This window comes from Primulina tabacum, chromosome 16 (assembly GCF_025594145.1).
Source record: "Primulina tabacum isolate GXHZ01 chromosome 16, ASM2559414v2, whole genome shotgun sequence".
Taxonomy (NCBI): Eukaryota; Viridiplantae; Streptophyta; class Magnoliopsida; order Lamiales; family Gesneriaceae; genus Primulina; species Primulina tabacum.
In genome coordinates, this window is record NC_134565.1 from 5,286,644 (window position 1) to 5,303,498 (window position 16,855).

The 16,855-nt window shown below is 39.5% G+C and overlaps 2 protein-coding genes across 10 annotated transcripts; both read left to right on the plus strand.

The window, feature by feature from the left end:
• Window positions 1-822: 822 nt before the first annotated feature.
• Window positions 823-16,535, plus strand: LOC142528722 (uncharacterized). 9 transcript variants are annotated; one of them, XR_012815715.1, is made up of 9 exons: window positions 824-1,130; window positions 1,223-1,325; window positions 1,463-1,486; window positions 1,686-1,733; window positions 2,456-2,563; window positions 3,135-4,270; window positions 8,228-8,275; window positions 8,997-9,104; window positions 9,674-10,146. XR_012815715.1 is itself a non-coding variant. In XM_075633844.1 (9 exons), the coding sequence occupies exons 6-7, from the start codon at window positions 3,136-3,138 to the stop codon at window positions 8,025-8,027; spliced, it is 1,158 nt and encodes a 385-aa protein (XP_075489959.1). In that variant the 5' UTR covers window positions 825-1,130; window positions 1,223-1,325; window positions 1,463-1,486; window positions 1,686-1,733; window positions 2,456-2,563; window position 3,135; the 3' UTR covers window position 8,028; window positions 8,228-8,275; window positions 16,078-16,518. The 9 variants fall into 9 exon arrangements, 5 of the variants coding, with proteins under 5 accessions (XP_075489956.1, XP_075489960.1, XP_075489959.1 ...); XM_075633844.1 differs by lacking the exons at window positions 8,997-9,104; window positions 9,674-10,146 and adding exons at window positions 8,005-8,028; window positions 16,078-16,518 and having other exon boundaries at window positions 825-1,130; XM_075633843.1 differs by lacking the exon at window positions 8,997-9,104 and adding an exon at window positions 8,005-8,028 and having other exon boundaries at window positions 825-1,130.
• Window positions 9,675-11,384, plus strand: LOC142528298 (uncharacterized). The gene has a single exon (XM_075633342.1). It carries the CDS (start codon window positions 9,675-9,677, stop codon window positions 11,382-11,384), a length of 1,710 nt encoding a protein of 569 aa, XP_075489457.1.
• Window positions 16,536-16,855: the final 320 nt, after the last annotated feature.

Sequence of the window (16,855 nt, forward strand, 5' to 3'; positions counted from 1 at the left end):
GTCAATGTTTTCTTTGCACTTCTCCAAGTTACAGCTCCACCAGCTAGCATGAAAATATATCCTGAAGTGGATTTTAGTGAATCAATGCAGCCAGCGTAGTCTGAATCAAAGTATCCAATTACTTCCAAATTCTCAGTTCATATGAGCATAAGCATATAATCTTTAGTCCCTTGAAGGTACCTCATCACTTTCTTTGCAGCTTTCCAATGGTCTAAATCTGGATTACTCTGATATCTTCCCAACATCCCAACAACAAATGCAATGTCAGATCTAGTGCAAACCTGAGCATACATCAAGCTTCCGACAGCAGAAGCATAAGGAATGTTTTCATTTGTTCCCGCTCTAGATCATTCTTTGGGCATTTGCTTAAATTGAACTTATCTCCTTTCACAATGGTAGCTATACTTTTGAAAAATATTTCATCCGATATTTCTCTAAAACTTGTTGATATAGGTTTCTTGAGACAGATCTAGAATACCTTTAATTAGGTCTCTATTTATCTTAATGTCAATGACATAAGATGCATCGTCCATATCCTTCATATCAAATTTTTTAGAGAGGAATTGTTTCACCTCATATAACAAACACTTGTTGTAAGGCCCTGTAATTATTATTTGGTAATTGGGCATAATTAGAATAATTATTGAGTTGTAAATTAAAATAATTATTTATGCCAAATAAATTCAAGAAGTGTGTTAAAAATATGTATTTGAGAATATCGGAGAATTTAATGATATAAAATACATATAAGTTTAAATAACACACGAGAGCAAAATAAATGAAAAACCGAGATTATTGGGCATGTGTTACTATTTTTTTTAGTAACTAAATACACATATACATACACACAATTTGTCTTTTGGAGAGAGAAAGGAAATAATCAGAAACCCAATCCCCAATCCCGTAACTTTCCTTCCCATTTCTCCATTTTCGTCCCTTTCTACACCTTCATTTTGGAGAAGCCATAACTTTTCCGTCCGGCGTCGAAATCACGAACGGTTTGAGGGGTTGTCTTCCTTACTTCAGTAGCTTCATTTTGAACCATGAATCGCCACTTTTGATGCTCGTTTCAGCCCCAATCAAACCCTGTTTCGGGACTTCTCCTTTTCAATTTTCTTGTTCGATTTTAAGTGAGCTATTGCTTGGTTTTCCTTGGTTTTTGGAGTATATTGAGCAAGGATTTGAAGCTTAAATCTTACCTTGCTGTTCCTGCATTTTCCAGCTAGTTTTCAGTTCGATTTTTGGTCGTGAATAGTGTTTTCCGGCGTCTTTTCCGGTGAGTAGCAACATTGGACCGCTAGCGACTAGTTTATACTTCGATCTTGGTAATTTTGGATCCAATTCCAGATTTTTCGGTGCATAAGTAGGCTGCCCCGAAGTGTAATTTTACTCGCTTCGATTTAATTTCGCTTTGTCGATTTTAATGCATTATATTGACGTATATATTGGGTTTATATTGTAGGTTCGATCGTTGGAGAGCTTTGAGGTATAAATCGAGGATTTTGTGAATTAGTATCGAGTTAATCGTTTGATTATTTTGGAGAATTACGATTATTTAGTTGAAATTTCATAATTGTTGAAATGGATTTGGGAATTAAGTTTTGATAATTAAAAATAAATAAGTTGGATTAATTTAGTGTTATTGGCGAATTGTGAATTATTCGACCTATTTTTATCATTTTTAGGTCGAGGAGATTAAAGTTGAGCTTGTTGTGATTTTAGAGTCGGTTTAGGTATGTTACAGTTCGGTAGCATACGACGGTAAAGTATAAATTATGTTTAATTGTCATTATGTGTTGCACTGATCGTGTTTATGATTGTTGACTGTTGTAATATGTTAAATGTCTTCGTTGTGATATATGTTTATTATTTTGACATATTATTTGGCATTTAGCATCGGGCATACAGTTATGACATTCATGTTGAGCCTATCGTTCTTGTTAGCCCATTATTGATATCCGTTGTTATCTGGCACTGTTGTTTATCTCGGGATCATGGTGTGGCTAATAGGCCTATACACATGAGACTGTAGATGTGATTGAACAATCCCGTGGTTAGTGCAGCCTTTTGAGGTGAGCGCTGGGATTGTGTCATCTAGTTTGTTCTGTTGTGCCATCCTGTTATATCGTATCAGCTGTATGGAGGCCGAGTCAGGGGTGTTATTCAGCACAGCTCTGGCATACCTCGCATACTTGGCAGGGCGGTTTAGCTGCATGACGATGTAGCTCCCCTGTGTTGTTGCTCGAGCATTATTCCAGTTGTTATCGTACCGTTTGTTGGCTCCTGTTATCCCGATTATTCGTTGAGCCTTTCATGCATTTCATATCACATTTTATTATATGATTATGCATGATTTATGTTTATTGTTGTTATTGTTGAAATGTTTCATACCAGAATCCTAACCTCAGTTGTTTACTTGGGGGGCTGCTGTGGTTGCTATTGGGCACCATGGTAGATCTCCCGAGTCGTTTTGCAGCATCAGGCCGAGGTTCCGGCAGTGGAGCTCGGGATTGAGGTTGGATTGCTTGGTTCTGTTCAGTGGAGTCTCTCAGTCAGTCTATATGTATGTCTTGAGTTGTTTCAGTCTTGTATTGTATCTTATTTGCCGGGGAGATGCCCCGTGTATCTGTAGTGATATTTGGTTGTTCTTGTTATGTTCTGATGCGACTCTGTGATTTTTAATGATCTGGTGAGTATGTGGTAAGTTTTAAATTCTGTTTAGTCCTGGCCAGTGCGGCTATAGGTTGTTGACTTTGGTTTTGTTTTATTGACTCTAGTTGGAGTATATTTTGATATAAAATGCTGCTTGAGTTTTCGGGATGTCCTACTTACGGGGAGATCATGCCGAAATTTTTCTAGGCCCTGAGGTCCGTTTTAAAGAATTTTAAACCTTTTTCCGCTGCAGTTTTAAATCAAACCATTATTGTTTGATCATTAATTGTCGTTAGAGTAAATGGGCCTCACATCTTGGTATCAGAGCGTAAACTGGGATACGCTCGAACTAGAGTCTAGGACACTCGAGTCTTGGCACTAAAATGGGTTGTTGCGCATGTGTATGCTACTTGACAGCATGTTTATGTAAATATGTGATTTGTTTGCTTCCATTCTAATGGTTTTGATGTTTTATCGTATAGAATGGAGGGAGATGGAGAAATTTCTGTTGATGAGATTCCTTTAGCTCGAGGTCGAGGTCGTGGTCGAGGTCGTGGACGTGGTAGACCTCGTGTCCGTGTTGTTGATGATACTTTTGTTGAGCAAGCTGCTGATCATCTAGAGCAGCTTAGGATGGATGAGTTAGTTGCGCGTTTCCATTCTATGCATCCTCCTCGATTCAGTGGTTCAGAGGGAGCTGAGAAAGCTGAGTTATGGATTTCTGAGATTAAGGAATTGTTCTATTTGATTGAGTATCCTCCAGAGTGTCGATTGAGATTAGCCGTGCATCAGTTGAAAGATCGTGCTAAAATGTGGTGGTCTACTACATTGATGACTTTAGATGCTCAGAGGATTGTTCCATCGTGGGATATATTCAAACTGAAGTTTAAGGAGAGTTATTGTCCTCCATCATTCTACAGTTCTAAGACTTCTGAGTTTCATAACCTGAAACAAGGCGATATGTCAGTTGCGGAGTATGCAGATTCTTTTTATGATATGCTGAGATATGCTCCTCATGTTGCTGCGAGTCAGGTTGCTGTCGTCGAAAGGTTCATTGAAGGATTGAACGATCATCTGCACCCTTTTGTTTCTACCGGTAAGCCACTGAATTATCTTGAAGCGGTGGAAATAGCAAAAAGGGCTGAAGCTAGTCTTAAGAGGAGTGGCAATCGAGTTCCTACCCAACATCATCAGTCGGGGAGGCAACAATTCAGTTCATCTGGTTCGGCATCTCTTCGTCCACGTGGGAAGCAATTTAAGAAGCCTGGTTCTAGTTCTTCGAGTTCAGGGAGTTCAGGGAACCGTGGTGGATATCGTTACAGTGGACCTTATTGTGATCACTGTGGAGGCAAGCATTCCAGTAATCAGTGTGTTGGAGTTCAAGGGGTTTGCAATGTTTGTGGTCGGCCTGGCCATTTTGCTAGAGTTTGTCCTAGTAAGAAGGGGAAATCAGGCCAGGCAGGTAGTGGAGCTCAAAGTAATAGAATTCCAGCAGCGTCCCAGTCTTCCCATCAGCCTAGTCGCCCTTCGCATCAAAGCAGAGGGCAAGGTGGTCAACAGAATCAGTCATCTGTTCATGTATTTGCCTTGACTGAGGATGAGGCTCAGGCAGCTCCAGGTACTGTCATTACCGGTAACTGTACTCTTTGTGGTTTTATAGCACGAGTGTTATTTGATACCAGAGCATCTCATTCCTTTGTTTCTCATGCATTCGTTGTTTCGCATGATCTTCGCACCACTAGTATGAATTCCAATCTATCTGTTGCTACTCCGATGGGCAAAATGATTATCACTGATAATGTGGTGTTCAATGCGATTTTGTTTCACGATGAAAACGTTCTATATTTGAATCTCATAGTTCTACCTATGCATGACTTTGATTGTATCGTTGGTATGGATGTTTTGACTGCAAATCGTGCCACTGTTGACTGTTATCGAGGAATAGTTCATTTCAGACCTAGCTTTGCTCCTCAATGGAATTTCTATGGTCGTGGTTCTCAAGACAAGATTCCTCTAGTTTCTGCCATTGAGATGAATCGATTGTTAGATTCTTGTCATGAAGGTTTTCTTGTTTATGTTGTGGATCTATCGCAAGATGAGCGACGGATTTCTGATATTCCTGTAGTCTGTGAGTTTCCTGATGTGTTTCCAGAAGAGATTCTTGGTTTTCGACCAGAACGAGAAGTTGAGTTCAGTATCAAATAATGCCAGGAACTGAACCCATATCTCGAGCACCATATCGTTTAGCCCCTGTTGAGCTGAAAGAACTGAAAGAACAATTACAGGATTTGTTGAGTAAAGGTTATATTCATCCGAGTTCTTCACCATGGGGTGCACCGATTCTATTTGTCAAGAATAAATATCCACTCCCTAGGATTGATGACTTATTTGATCGGTTGCAAGGTAATTCAGTGTATTCTAAGATTGATCTCCGTTCTGGGTACCATCAAGTGCGAGTTAGACAAGAAGATGTGTCAAAAACAGCTTTTCGCACGAGATACGGACACTTTGAATTTTTGGTTATGCCTTTTGGTTTGACCAATGCTCCTGCTGTGTTTATGGACTTGATGAATCGAGTATTTCGTAAATATCTCGATCGTTTTGTGATTGTATTCATCGATGATATTCTTGTTTATTCCAAGTCCGAGGAAGAGCATGTTAAACACTTGAGGATAGTTCTTCGAATTCTTCAAAAGAAGCAGTTGTACGCCAAGCTATCCAAGTGTGAGTTTTGGTTAGATAGAGTGGTATTTCTGGGCCATGTCATATCTCAACATGGTATTTCTGTCGATCCAAGTAAAGTGGAAGCAGTTCTGAACTGGGCACGACCGACCAATGTGCCAGAGATTCGTAGTTTCATGGGTTTAGCTGGTTATTACCAGAGATTTATCGAAAATTTCTCAAAGATTGCTAGACCTATCACTCAATTGACTCAGAAAAATCAGAGATTCATTTGGTCTGATGAATGTGAGTCAAGTTTTGTCGAGTTGAAGAAGAGATTGACTTCTGCACAAGTTCTTACCATTCCAAGTGGTTCTGGAGGATTTGTGGTTTGCACTGATGCATCTAATCGAGGTATAGGTTGTGTTCTGATGCAGCATGGCAGAGTTGTGGCATATGGTTCTCGTCAGTTGAAACCGCATGAGTCTAAGTATCCTGTTCATGACTTGGAACTGGCTGCTATTGTTTTTGCTCTCAAGAATTGGAGACATTATTTGTTTGGAGAGCAATTTGTAATCTATTCTGATCACAAAAGCTTGAAGTATCTGTTCTCTCAGTCAGATCTGAATATGAGACAGAGACGTTGGATGGATCTTTTGAAAGATTATGATTGTGAGATCCAGTATCATCCGGGAAAAGTGAATGTCATTGCCGATGCTTTGAGTCGTAAGGTTGTTGACGTCAATTTATCCTCAATTCATGTTTCTAAGTTACGAGATGATATTTGTACTTCTGGGTTGGATTTTCAAATCTAAGGTAATGTTGTTTGTGTATCTCAGATTTCTGTTGAGCCAGAATTGATTCAGATTGTAAAGTCAGCTCAGAAAACTGATGAACGAGTTCTGAAATCTTATGAGTTAGTATCTCAAGGACACCAATCTGGTTTCTCAATTCACTCAGATGATTCTCTTCGGTTGAATGGTAGATTGGTTGTCCCAGATATTCCTGAATTGCGTACAGCCATCCTTAAAGAAGCTCATTGTACTCGATATAGTATCCACCCAGGAGGAAGGAAAATGTATCATATTCTACGGCCTCAGTTTTGGTGGAAGAATATGAAAAAGGATGTGGCTGAGTTTGTGTCTCGTTGTATGATATGTCAGCAAGTCAAAGCGGAACGAATGAGACCGGGAGGATTACTGCATAGCCTTGAGGTTCCTCAGTGGAACTGGGAGCACGTAGCTATGGATTTTGTCACGCATTTGCCACGTACTTCTCGTCATTTCGATGCCATTTGGGTGATTGTCGACAGATTATCTAAATCGACACACTTTATTCCGTATGAAAGGACATATTCGTATAAGAAAATGGCTCGTCTGTATATTGAAAATGTTGTGAGACTTCATGGAGTTCCGGTTGCAATAGTCTCAGATCGTGACCCTAGATTCACATCAAAGTTTTGGACTAGTTTCCAAAAAGAAATGGGTACACGACTTGCGATGAGTACTGCGTACCATCCTCAGACAGATGGTCGAACAGAGCGTACGATTCAGACACTCGAGGATCTGCTTCGAGATGTAGTCATGGATTTTAAAGACAGTTGGCAGGAAGCTTTACCACTAGTAGAATTTTCATACAACAACAGTTTCCAGGTGACTATTGGTATGGCTCCTTTTGAAGCTTTGTACGGCAGACGGTGTCGATCACCTCTTTGTTGGGATGAATTTGGTGAGAAGCAGTTGACTGGACCTGAGATTGTTCAGGAAATGCATGTATAAACAGAAATTTCGAGGACGAAATTTGTTTTAAGGGGTGGAGAAGTGTAAGGCCCTGTAATTATTATTTGGTAATTGGGCATAATTAGAATAATTATTGAGTTGTAAATTAAAATAATTATTTATGCCAAATAAATTCAAGAAGTGTGTTAAAAATATGTATTTGAGAATATCGGAGAATTTAATTATATAAAATACATATAGAGTTTAAATAACACACGAGAGCAAAATAAATGCAAAACCGGGATTATTGGGCATGTGTTACTATTTTTTTTAGTAAATAAATACACATATACATACACACAATTTGTCTTTTGGGGAGAGAAAGGAAATAATCACAAACCCAATCCCCAATCCCGTAACTTTCCTTCCCATTTCTCCATTTTCGTCACTTTCTACACCTTCATTTTGGAGAAGCCATAACTTTTCCGTCCGGCGTCGAAATTATGAACGGTTTGAGGGGTTGTCTTCCTTACTTCAGTAGCTTCGTTTGAACCATGAAACGCCACTTTTGATGCTCGTTTCAGCCCCAATCGAACCCTGTTTCGGGACTTCTCCTTTTCAATTTTCTTGTTCTATTTTAGGTGAGCTATTGCTTGGTTTTTCTTGGTTTTTGGAGTATATTGAGCAAGGATTTGAAGCTTAAATCTTACCTTGCTGTTCCTGCATTTTCCAGCTAGTTTTCAGTTCGATTTTTGGTTGTGAATAGTGTTTTCCGGCGTCTTTTCCGGTGAGTAGCAACATTGGACCGCTAGCGACTAGTTTATACTTCGATCTTGGTAATTTTGGATCCAATTCCAGATTTTTCGGTGCATAAGTAGGCTGCCCCGAAGTGTAATTTCACTCGCTTCGATTTAATTTCGCTTTGTCGATTTTAATGCATTATATTGACGTATATATTGGGTTTATATTGTAGGTTCGATCGTTGGAGAGCTTTGAGGTATAAATCGAGGATTTTGTGAATTAGTATCGAGTTAATCGTTTGATTATTTTGGAGAATTACGATTATTTAGTTGAAATTTCATAATTGTTGAAATGGATTTGGGAATTAAGTTTTGATAATTAAAAATAAATAAGTTGGATTAATTTAGTGTTATTGGCGAATTGTGAATTATTCGACCTATTTTTATCATTTTTAGGTCGAGGAGATTAAAGTTGAGCTTGTTGTGATTTTAGAGTCGGTTTAGGTATGTTACAGTTCGGTAGCATACGACGGTAAAGTATAAATTATGTTTAATTGTCATTATGTGTTGCACTGATCGTGTTTATGATTGTTGACTGTTGTAATATGTTAAATGTCTTCGTTGTGATATATGTTTATTATTTTGACATATTACTTGGCATTTAGCATCGGGCATACAGTTATGACATTCATGTTGAGCCTATCGTTCTTGTTAGCCCATTATTGATATCCGTTGTTATCTGGCACTGTTGTTTATCTCGGGATCATGGTGTGGCTAATAGGCCTATACACATGAGACTGTAGATGTGATTGAACAATCCCGTGGTTAGTGCAGCCTTTTGAGGTGAGCGCTGGGATTGTTTCATCTAGTTTGTTATGTTGTGCCAACCTGTTATATCGTATCAGCTGTATGGAGGCCGAGTCAGGGGTGTTATTCAGCACAGCTTGGCATACCTCGCATACTTGGCAGGGCGGTTTAGCTGCATGACGATGTATCTCCCCTGTGTTGTTGCTCGAGCATTATTTCAGTTGTTATCGTACCGTTTGTTGGCTCCTGTTATCCCGATTATTCGTTGAGCCTTTCATGCATTTCATATCACATTTTATTATATGATTATGCATGATTTATGTTTATTGTTGTTATTGTTGAAATGTTTCATACCAGAATCCTAACCTCAGTTGTTTACTGGGGGGGCTGCTGTGGTTGCTATTGGGCACCATGGTAGATCTCCCGAGTCGTTTTGCAGCATCAGGCCGAGGTTCCGGTAGTGGAGCTCGGGATTGAGGTTGGATTGCTTGGTTATGTTCAGTGGAGTCTCCCAGTCAGTCTATATGTATGTCTTGAGTTGTTTCAGTCTTGTATTGTATCTTATTTGCCGGGGAGATGCCCCGTGTATCTGTAGTGATATTTGGTTGTTCTTGTTATGTTCTCATGCGACTCTGTGATTTTAATGATCTGGTGAGTATGTGGTAAGTTTTAAATTCTGTTTAGTCCTGGCCAGTGCGGCTATAGGTTGTTGACTTTGGTTTTGTTTTATTGACTCTAGTTGGAGTATATTTTGATATAAAATGCTGCTTGAGTTTTCGGGATGTCCTACTTACGGGGAGGTCATGCCGAAATTTTTCTAGGCCCTGAGGTCCGTTTTAAAGAATTTTAAACATTTTTCCGCTACAGTTTTAAATCAAACCATTATTGTTTGATCATTAATTGTGTTAGAGTAAATGGGCCTCACATCTTGGTATCAGAGCGTAAACTGGGATACGCTCGAACTAGAGTCTAGGACACTCGAGTCTTGGCGCTAAAATGGGTTGTTGCGCATGTGTATGCTACTTGACAGCATGTTTATGTAAATATATGATTTGTTTGCTTCCATTCTAATGGTTTTGATGTTTTATCGTATAGAATGGAGGGAGGTGGAGAAATTCCTGTTGATGAGATTTCTTTAGCTCGAGGTCGAGGTCGTGGACGTGGTAGACCTCGTGTCCGTGTTGTTGATGATACTTTTGTTGAGCAAGCTGCTGATCATCTAGAGCAGCTTAGGATGGATGAGTTAGTTGCGCGTTTCCATTCTATGCATCCTCCTCGATTCAGTGGTTCAGAGGGAGCTGAGAAAGCTGAGTTATGGAATTCTGAGATTGAGGAATTGTTCTATTTGATTGAGTATCCTCCAGAGTGTCGATTGAGATTAGCCGTGCATCAGTTGAAAGATCGTGCTAAAATGTGGTGGTCTACTACATTGATGACTTTAGATGCTCAGAGGATTGTTCCATCGTGGGATATATTCAAACTGAAGTTTAAGGAGAGTTATTGTCCTCCATCATTCTACAGTTCTAAGGCTTCTGAGTTTCATAACCTGAAACAAGGCGATATGTCAGTTGCGGAGTATTCAGATTCTTTTTATGATATGCTGAGATATGCTCCTCATGTTGATGCGAGTCAGGTTGCTGTCGTCGAAAGGTTCATTGAAGGATTGAACGATCATCTGCACCCTTTTGTTTCTACCGGTGAGCCACTGAATTATCTTGAAGCGGTGGAAATAGCAAAAAGGGCTGAAGCTAGTCTTAAGAGGAGTGGCAATCGAGTTCTTACCCAACATCATCAGTCGGGGAGGCAACAATTCAGTTCATCTGGTTCGGCATCTCTTCGTCCACGTGGGAAGCAATTTAAGAAGCCCGGTTCTAGTTCTTCGAGTTCAGGGAGTTCAAGGAACCGTGGTGGATATCGTTACAGTGGACCTTATTGTGATCACTGTGGAGGCAAGCATTCCAGTAATCAGTGTGTTGGAGTTCAAGGGGTTTGCAATGTTTGTGGTCGGCCTGGCCATTTTGCTAGAGTTTGTCCTAGTAAGACGGGGAAATCAGGCCAGGCAGGTAGTGGAGCTCAAAGTAATAGAATTCCAGCAGCGTCCCAGTCTTCCCATCAGCCTAGTCGCCCTTCGCATCAAAGCAGAGGGCAAGGTGGTCAACAGAATCAGTCATCTGTTCATGTATTTGCCTTGACTGAGGATGAGGCTCAGGCAGCTCCAGGTACTGTCATTACCGGTAACTGTACTCTTTGTGGTTTTATAGCACGAGTGTTATTTGATACCAGAGCATCTCATTCCTTTGTTTCTCATGCATTCGTTGTTTCGCATGATCTTCGCACCACTAGTATGAATTCCAATCTATCTGTTGCTACTCCGATGGGCAAAATGATTATCACTGATAATGTGGTGTTCAATGCGATTTTGTTTCACGATGAAAACGTTCTATATTTGAATCTCATAGTTCTACCTATGCATGACTTTGATTGTATCATTGGTATGGATGTTTTGACTGCAAATCGTGCCACTGTTGACTGTTATCGAGGAATAGTTCATTTCAGACCTAGCTTTGCTCCTAAATGGAATTTCTATGGTCGTGGTTCTCAAGCCAAGATTCCTCTAGTTTCTGCCATTGAGATGAATCGATTGTTAGATTCTGGTCATGAAGGTTTTCTTGTTTATGCTGTGGATCTATCGCAAGATGAGCGACGGATTTCTGATATTCCTGTAGTCTGTGAGTTTCCTGATGTGTTTCCAGAAGAGATTCCTGGTTTTCGACCAGAACGAGAAGTTGAGTTCAGTATCAAATAATGCCAGGAACTGAACCCATATCTCGAGCACCATATCGTTTAGCCCCTGTTGAGCTGAAAGAACTGAAAGAACAATTACAGGATTTGTTGAGTAAAGGTTATATTCGTCCGAGTTCTTCACCATGGGGTGCACCGATTCTATTTGTCAAGAATAAATATCCACTCCCTAGGATTGATGACTTATTTGATCGGTTGCAAGGTAATTCAGTGTATTCTAAGATTGATCTCCGTTCTGGGTACCATCAAGTGCGAGTTAGACAAGAAGATGTGTCAAAAACAGCTTTTCGCACGAGATACGGACACTTTGAATTTTTGGTTATGCCTTTTGGTTTGACCAATGCTCCTGCTGTGTTTATGGACTTGATGAATCGAGTATTTCGTAAATATCTCGATCGTTTTGTGATTGTATTCATCGATGATATTCTTGTTTATTCCAAGTCCGAGGAAGAGCATGTTAAACACTTGAGGATAGTTCTTCGAATTCTTCAAAAGAAGCAGTTGTACGCCAAGCTATCCAAGTGTGAGTTTTGGTTAGATAGAGTGGTATTTCTGGGCCATGTCATATCTCAACATGGTATTTCTGTCGATCCAAGTAAAGTGGAAGCAGTTCTGAACTGGGCACGACCGACCAATGTGCCAGATATTCGTAGTTTCATGGGTTTAGCTGGTTATTACCGGAGATTTATCGAAAATTTCTCAAAGATTTCTAGACCTATCACTCAATTGACTCAGAAAAATCAGAGATTCATTTGGTCTGATGAATGTGAGTCAAGTTTTGTCGAGTTGAAGAAGAGATTGACTTCTGCACAAGTTCTTACCATTCCAAGTGGTTCTGGAGGATTTGTGGTTTGCACTGATGCATCTAATCGAGGTATAGGTTGTGTTCTGATGCATCATGGCAGAGTTGTGGCATATGGTTCTCGTCAGTTGAAACCGCATGAGTCTAAGTATCCTGTTCATGACTTGGAACTGGCTGCTATTGTTTTTGCTCTCAAGAATTGGAGACATTATTTGTTTGGGGAGCAATTTGTAATCTATTCTGATCACAAAAGCTTGAAGTATCTGTTCTCTCAGTCAGATCTGAATATGAGACAGAGACGTTGGATGGATCTTTTGAAAGATTATGATTGTTAGATCCAGTATCATCCGGGAAAAGTGAATGTCATTGCCGATGCTTTGAGTCGTAAGGTTGTTGACGTCAATTTATCCTCAATTCATGTTTCTAAGTTACGAGATGATATTTGTACTTCTGGGTTGGATTTTCAAATCCAAGGTATTGTTGTTTGTGTATCTCAGATTTCTGTTGAGCCAGAATTGATTCAGATTGTAAAGTCAGCTCAGAAAACTGATGAACGAGTTCTGAAATCTTATGAGTTAGTATCTCAAGGACACCAATCTGGTTTCTCAATTCACTCAGATGATTCTCTTCGGTTGAATGGTAGATTGGTTGTCCCAGATATTCCTAAATTGCGTACAGCCATCCTTAAAGAAGCTCATTGTACTCGATATAGTATCCACCCAGGAGGAAGGAAAATGTATCATATTCTACGGCCTCAGTTTTGGTGGAAGAATATGAAAAAGGATGTGGCTGAGTTTGTGTCTCGTTGTATGATCTGTCAGCAAGTCAAAGCGGAACGAATGAGACCGGGAGGATTACTGCATAGCCTTGAGGTTCCTCAGTGGAACTGGGAGCACGTAGCTATGGATTTTGTCAAGCATTTGCCACGTACTTCTCGTCATTTTGATGCCATTTGGGTGATTGTCGACAGATTATCTAAATCGACACACTTTATTCCGTATGAGAGGACATATTCGTATAAGAAAATGGCTCGTCTGTATATTGAAAATGTTGTGAGACTTCATGGAGTTCCGGTTGCAATAGTCTCAGATCGTGACCCTAGATTCACATCAAAGTTTTGGACTAGTTTCCAAAAAGAAATGGGTACACGACTTGCGATGAGTACTGCGTACCATCCTCAGACAGATGGTCGAACAGAGCGTACGATTCAGACACTCGAGGATCTGCTTCGAGATGTAGTCATGGATTTTAAAGACAGTTGGCAGGAAGCTTTACCACTAGTAGAATTTTCATATAACAACAGTTTCCAGGTGACTATTGGTATGGCTCCTTTTGAAGCTTTGTACGGCAGACGGTGTCGATCACCTCTTTGTTGGGATGAATTTGGTGAGAAGCAGTTGACTGGACCTGAGATTGTTCAGGAAATGCATGATAAAGTCCAGTTGATTCGTCAGAGAATGAAAGCTGCCCAAGATCGGCAAGCTAGTTATGCTAACAGACGTCGTCAACCTCTAGAATTTCAAGTTGGAGATTTTTTGTTTCTGAGAATCTCTCCGTTTAGAGGTGTTGTTCGCTTTGGTATGAGAGGTAAGTTGTCACCTCGTTTCGTTGGCCCCTACGAGATTGTTGAGCGTATTGGGACTTGCGCTTATCGTTTGAATTTGCCTTAGTCTTTGTCTGGCATCCACGATGTTTTCCATGTTTCTATGTTGCGTAAGTATGAGCCCGATCCATCTCATGTGATTCAGCCTGATGAGGTTGAACTTGATCCGTCTTTATCGTATCTGAGTATCCTGTTTGTATCTTGGATCATAAAGATAAAGTTTTACGCAATAAAGTTATACCACTTGTACGTGTTCAGTGGTCGAGACATGGGGTAGAAGAATCAACATGGGAAACAGAACAGAAGATGAGAGCATCTTATCCATATCTGTTTGATTGTTAGTAATGTATTGTTAGTTTTGTATCGTGTGTAAGATGTATGTGTATAAACAGAAATTTCGAGGACGAAATTTGTTTTAAGGGGTGGAGAAGTGTAAGGCCCTGTAATTATTATTTGGTAATTGGGCATAATTAGAATAATTATTGAGTTGTAAATTAAAATAATTATTTATGTCAAATAAATTCAAGAAGTGTGTTAAAAATATGTATTTGAGAATATCGGAGAATTTAATGATATAAAATACATATAGAGTTTAAATAACACACGAGATCAAAATAAATGCAAAACCGGGATTATTGGGCATGTGTTACTATTTTTTTTAGTAACTAAATACACATATACATACACACAATTTGTCTCTTGGAGAGAGAAAGGAAATAATCACAAACCCAATCCCCAATCCCGTAACTTTCCTTCCCATTTCTCCATCTTCGTCACTTTCTACACCTTCATTTTGGAGAAGCCATAACTTTTCCGTCCGGCGTCGAAATCACGAACGGTTTGAGGGGTTGTCTTCCTTACTTCAGTAGCTTCGTTTTGAACCATGAATCGCCACTTTTGATGCTCGTTTCAGCCCCAATCGAACCCTGTTTCGGGACTGCTCCTTTTCAATTTTCTTGTTCGATTTTAGGTGAGCTATTGCTTGGTTTTTCTTGGTTTTTGGAGTATATTGAGCAAGGATTTGAAGCTTAAATCTTACCTTGCTGTTCCTGCATTTTTCAGCTAGTTTTCAGTTCGGTTTTTGGTCGTGAATAGTGTTTTTCGGCATCTTTTCCGGCGAGTAGCAACATTGGACCGCTAGCGACTAGTTTATACTTCGATCTTGGTAATTTTGGATCCAATTCCAGATTTTTCGGTGCATAAGTAGGCTGCCCCGAAGTGTAATTTTACTCGCTTCGATTTAATTTCGCTTTGTCGATTTTAATGCATTATATTGACGTATATATTGGATTTATATTGTAGGTTCGATCGTTGGAGATCTTTGAGGTATAAATCGAGGATTTTGTGAATTAGTATCGAGTTAATCGTTTGATTATTTTGGAGAATTAAGGTTATTTAGTTGAAATTTCAGAATTGTTGAAATGGATTTGGGAATTAAGTTTTGATAATTAAAAATAAATAAGTTGGATTAATTTAGTGTTATTGGCGAATTGTGAATTATTCGACCTATTTTTATCATTTTTAGGTCGAGGAGATTAAAGTTGAGCTTGTTGTGATTTTAGAGTCGGTTTAGGTATGTTACAGTTCGGTAGCATACGACGGTAAAGTATAAATTATGTTTAATTGTCATTATGTGTTGCACTGATCGTGTTTATGATTGTTGACTGTTGTAATATGCTAAATGTCTTCGTTGTGATATATGTTTATTATTTTGACAAATTATTTAGCATTTAGCATCGGGCATACAGTTATGACATTCATGTTGAGCCTATCGTTCTTGTTAGCCCATTATTGATATCCGTTGTTATCTGGCACTGTTGTTTATCTCGGGATCATGGTGTGGCTAATAGGCCTATACACATGAGACTGTAGATGTGATTGAACAATCTCGTGGTTAGTGCAGCCTTTTGAGATGAGCGCTGGGATTATGTCATCTAGTTTGTTCTGTTGTGTCATCCTGTTATATCGTATCAGCTGTATGGAGGCCGAGTCAGGGGTGTTATTCAGCACAGCTTGGCATACCTCGCATACTTGGCAGGGCGATTTAGCTGCATGACGATGTAGCTCCCCTGTGTTGTTGCTCGAGCATTATTCCAGTTGTTATCGTACCGTTTGTTGGCTCCTGTTATCCCGATTATTCGTTGAGCCTTTCATGCATTTCATATCACATTTATTATATGATTATGCATGATTTATGTTTATTGTTGTTATTGTTGAACTGTTTCATACCAGAATCCTAACCTCGGTTGTTTACTGGGGGGCTGCTGTGGTTGCTATTGGGCACCATGGTAGATCTCCCGAGTCGTTTTGCAGCATCAGGCCGAGGTTCCGGCAGTGGAGCTCGGGATTGAGGTTGGATTGCTTGGTTCTGTTCAGTGGAGTCTCCCAGTCAGTCTATATATATGTCTTGAGTTGTTTCAGTCTTGTATTGTATCTTATTTGCCGGGGAGATGCCCCGTGTATCTGTAGTGATATTTGATTGTTCTTGTTATGTTCTGAGGCGACTCTGTGATTTTAATGATCTGGTGAGTATGTGATAAGTTTTAAATTCTGTTTAGTCCTGGCCAGTGCGGCTATAGGTTGTTGACTTTGGTTTTTTTTTATTGACTCTAGTTGGAGTATATTTTGATATAAAATGTTGCTTGAGTTTTCGGGATGTCCTACTTACGGGGAGGTCATGCCGAAATTTTTCTAGGCCCTGAGGTCCGTTTTAAAGAATTTTAAACCTTTTTCCGCTGCATTTTTAAATCAAACCATTATTGTTTGATCATTAATTGTCGTTAGAGTAAATGGGCCTCGCACTTGTCGTTGGTTGAAAGTAATATATCATCCACATATAGAATAGAAAAACAAATCTTACTTCCACTGACCTTCTGGTATATACATTGATTCGTGATGTTCTCTATGAATCTGAATGAAGAGTTAACATCATGAAATTTCAAGTACCATTGACGGGAAGCTTGTTTCAATATATATATATAGATTCTTAAGCTTATATACCAAGTGCACACCATTACTAGAGAAGAATCATTCAGGTTGTTTCATATAAACCTCTTACTCTAATTCTCCA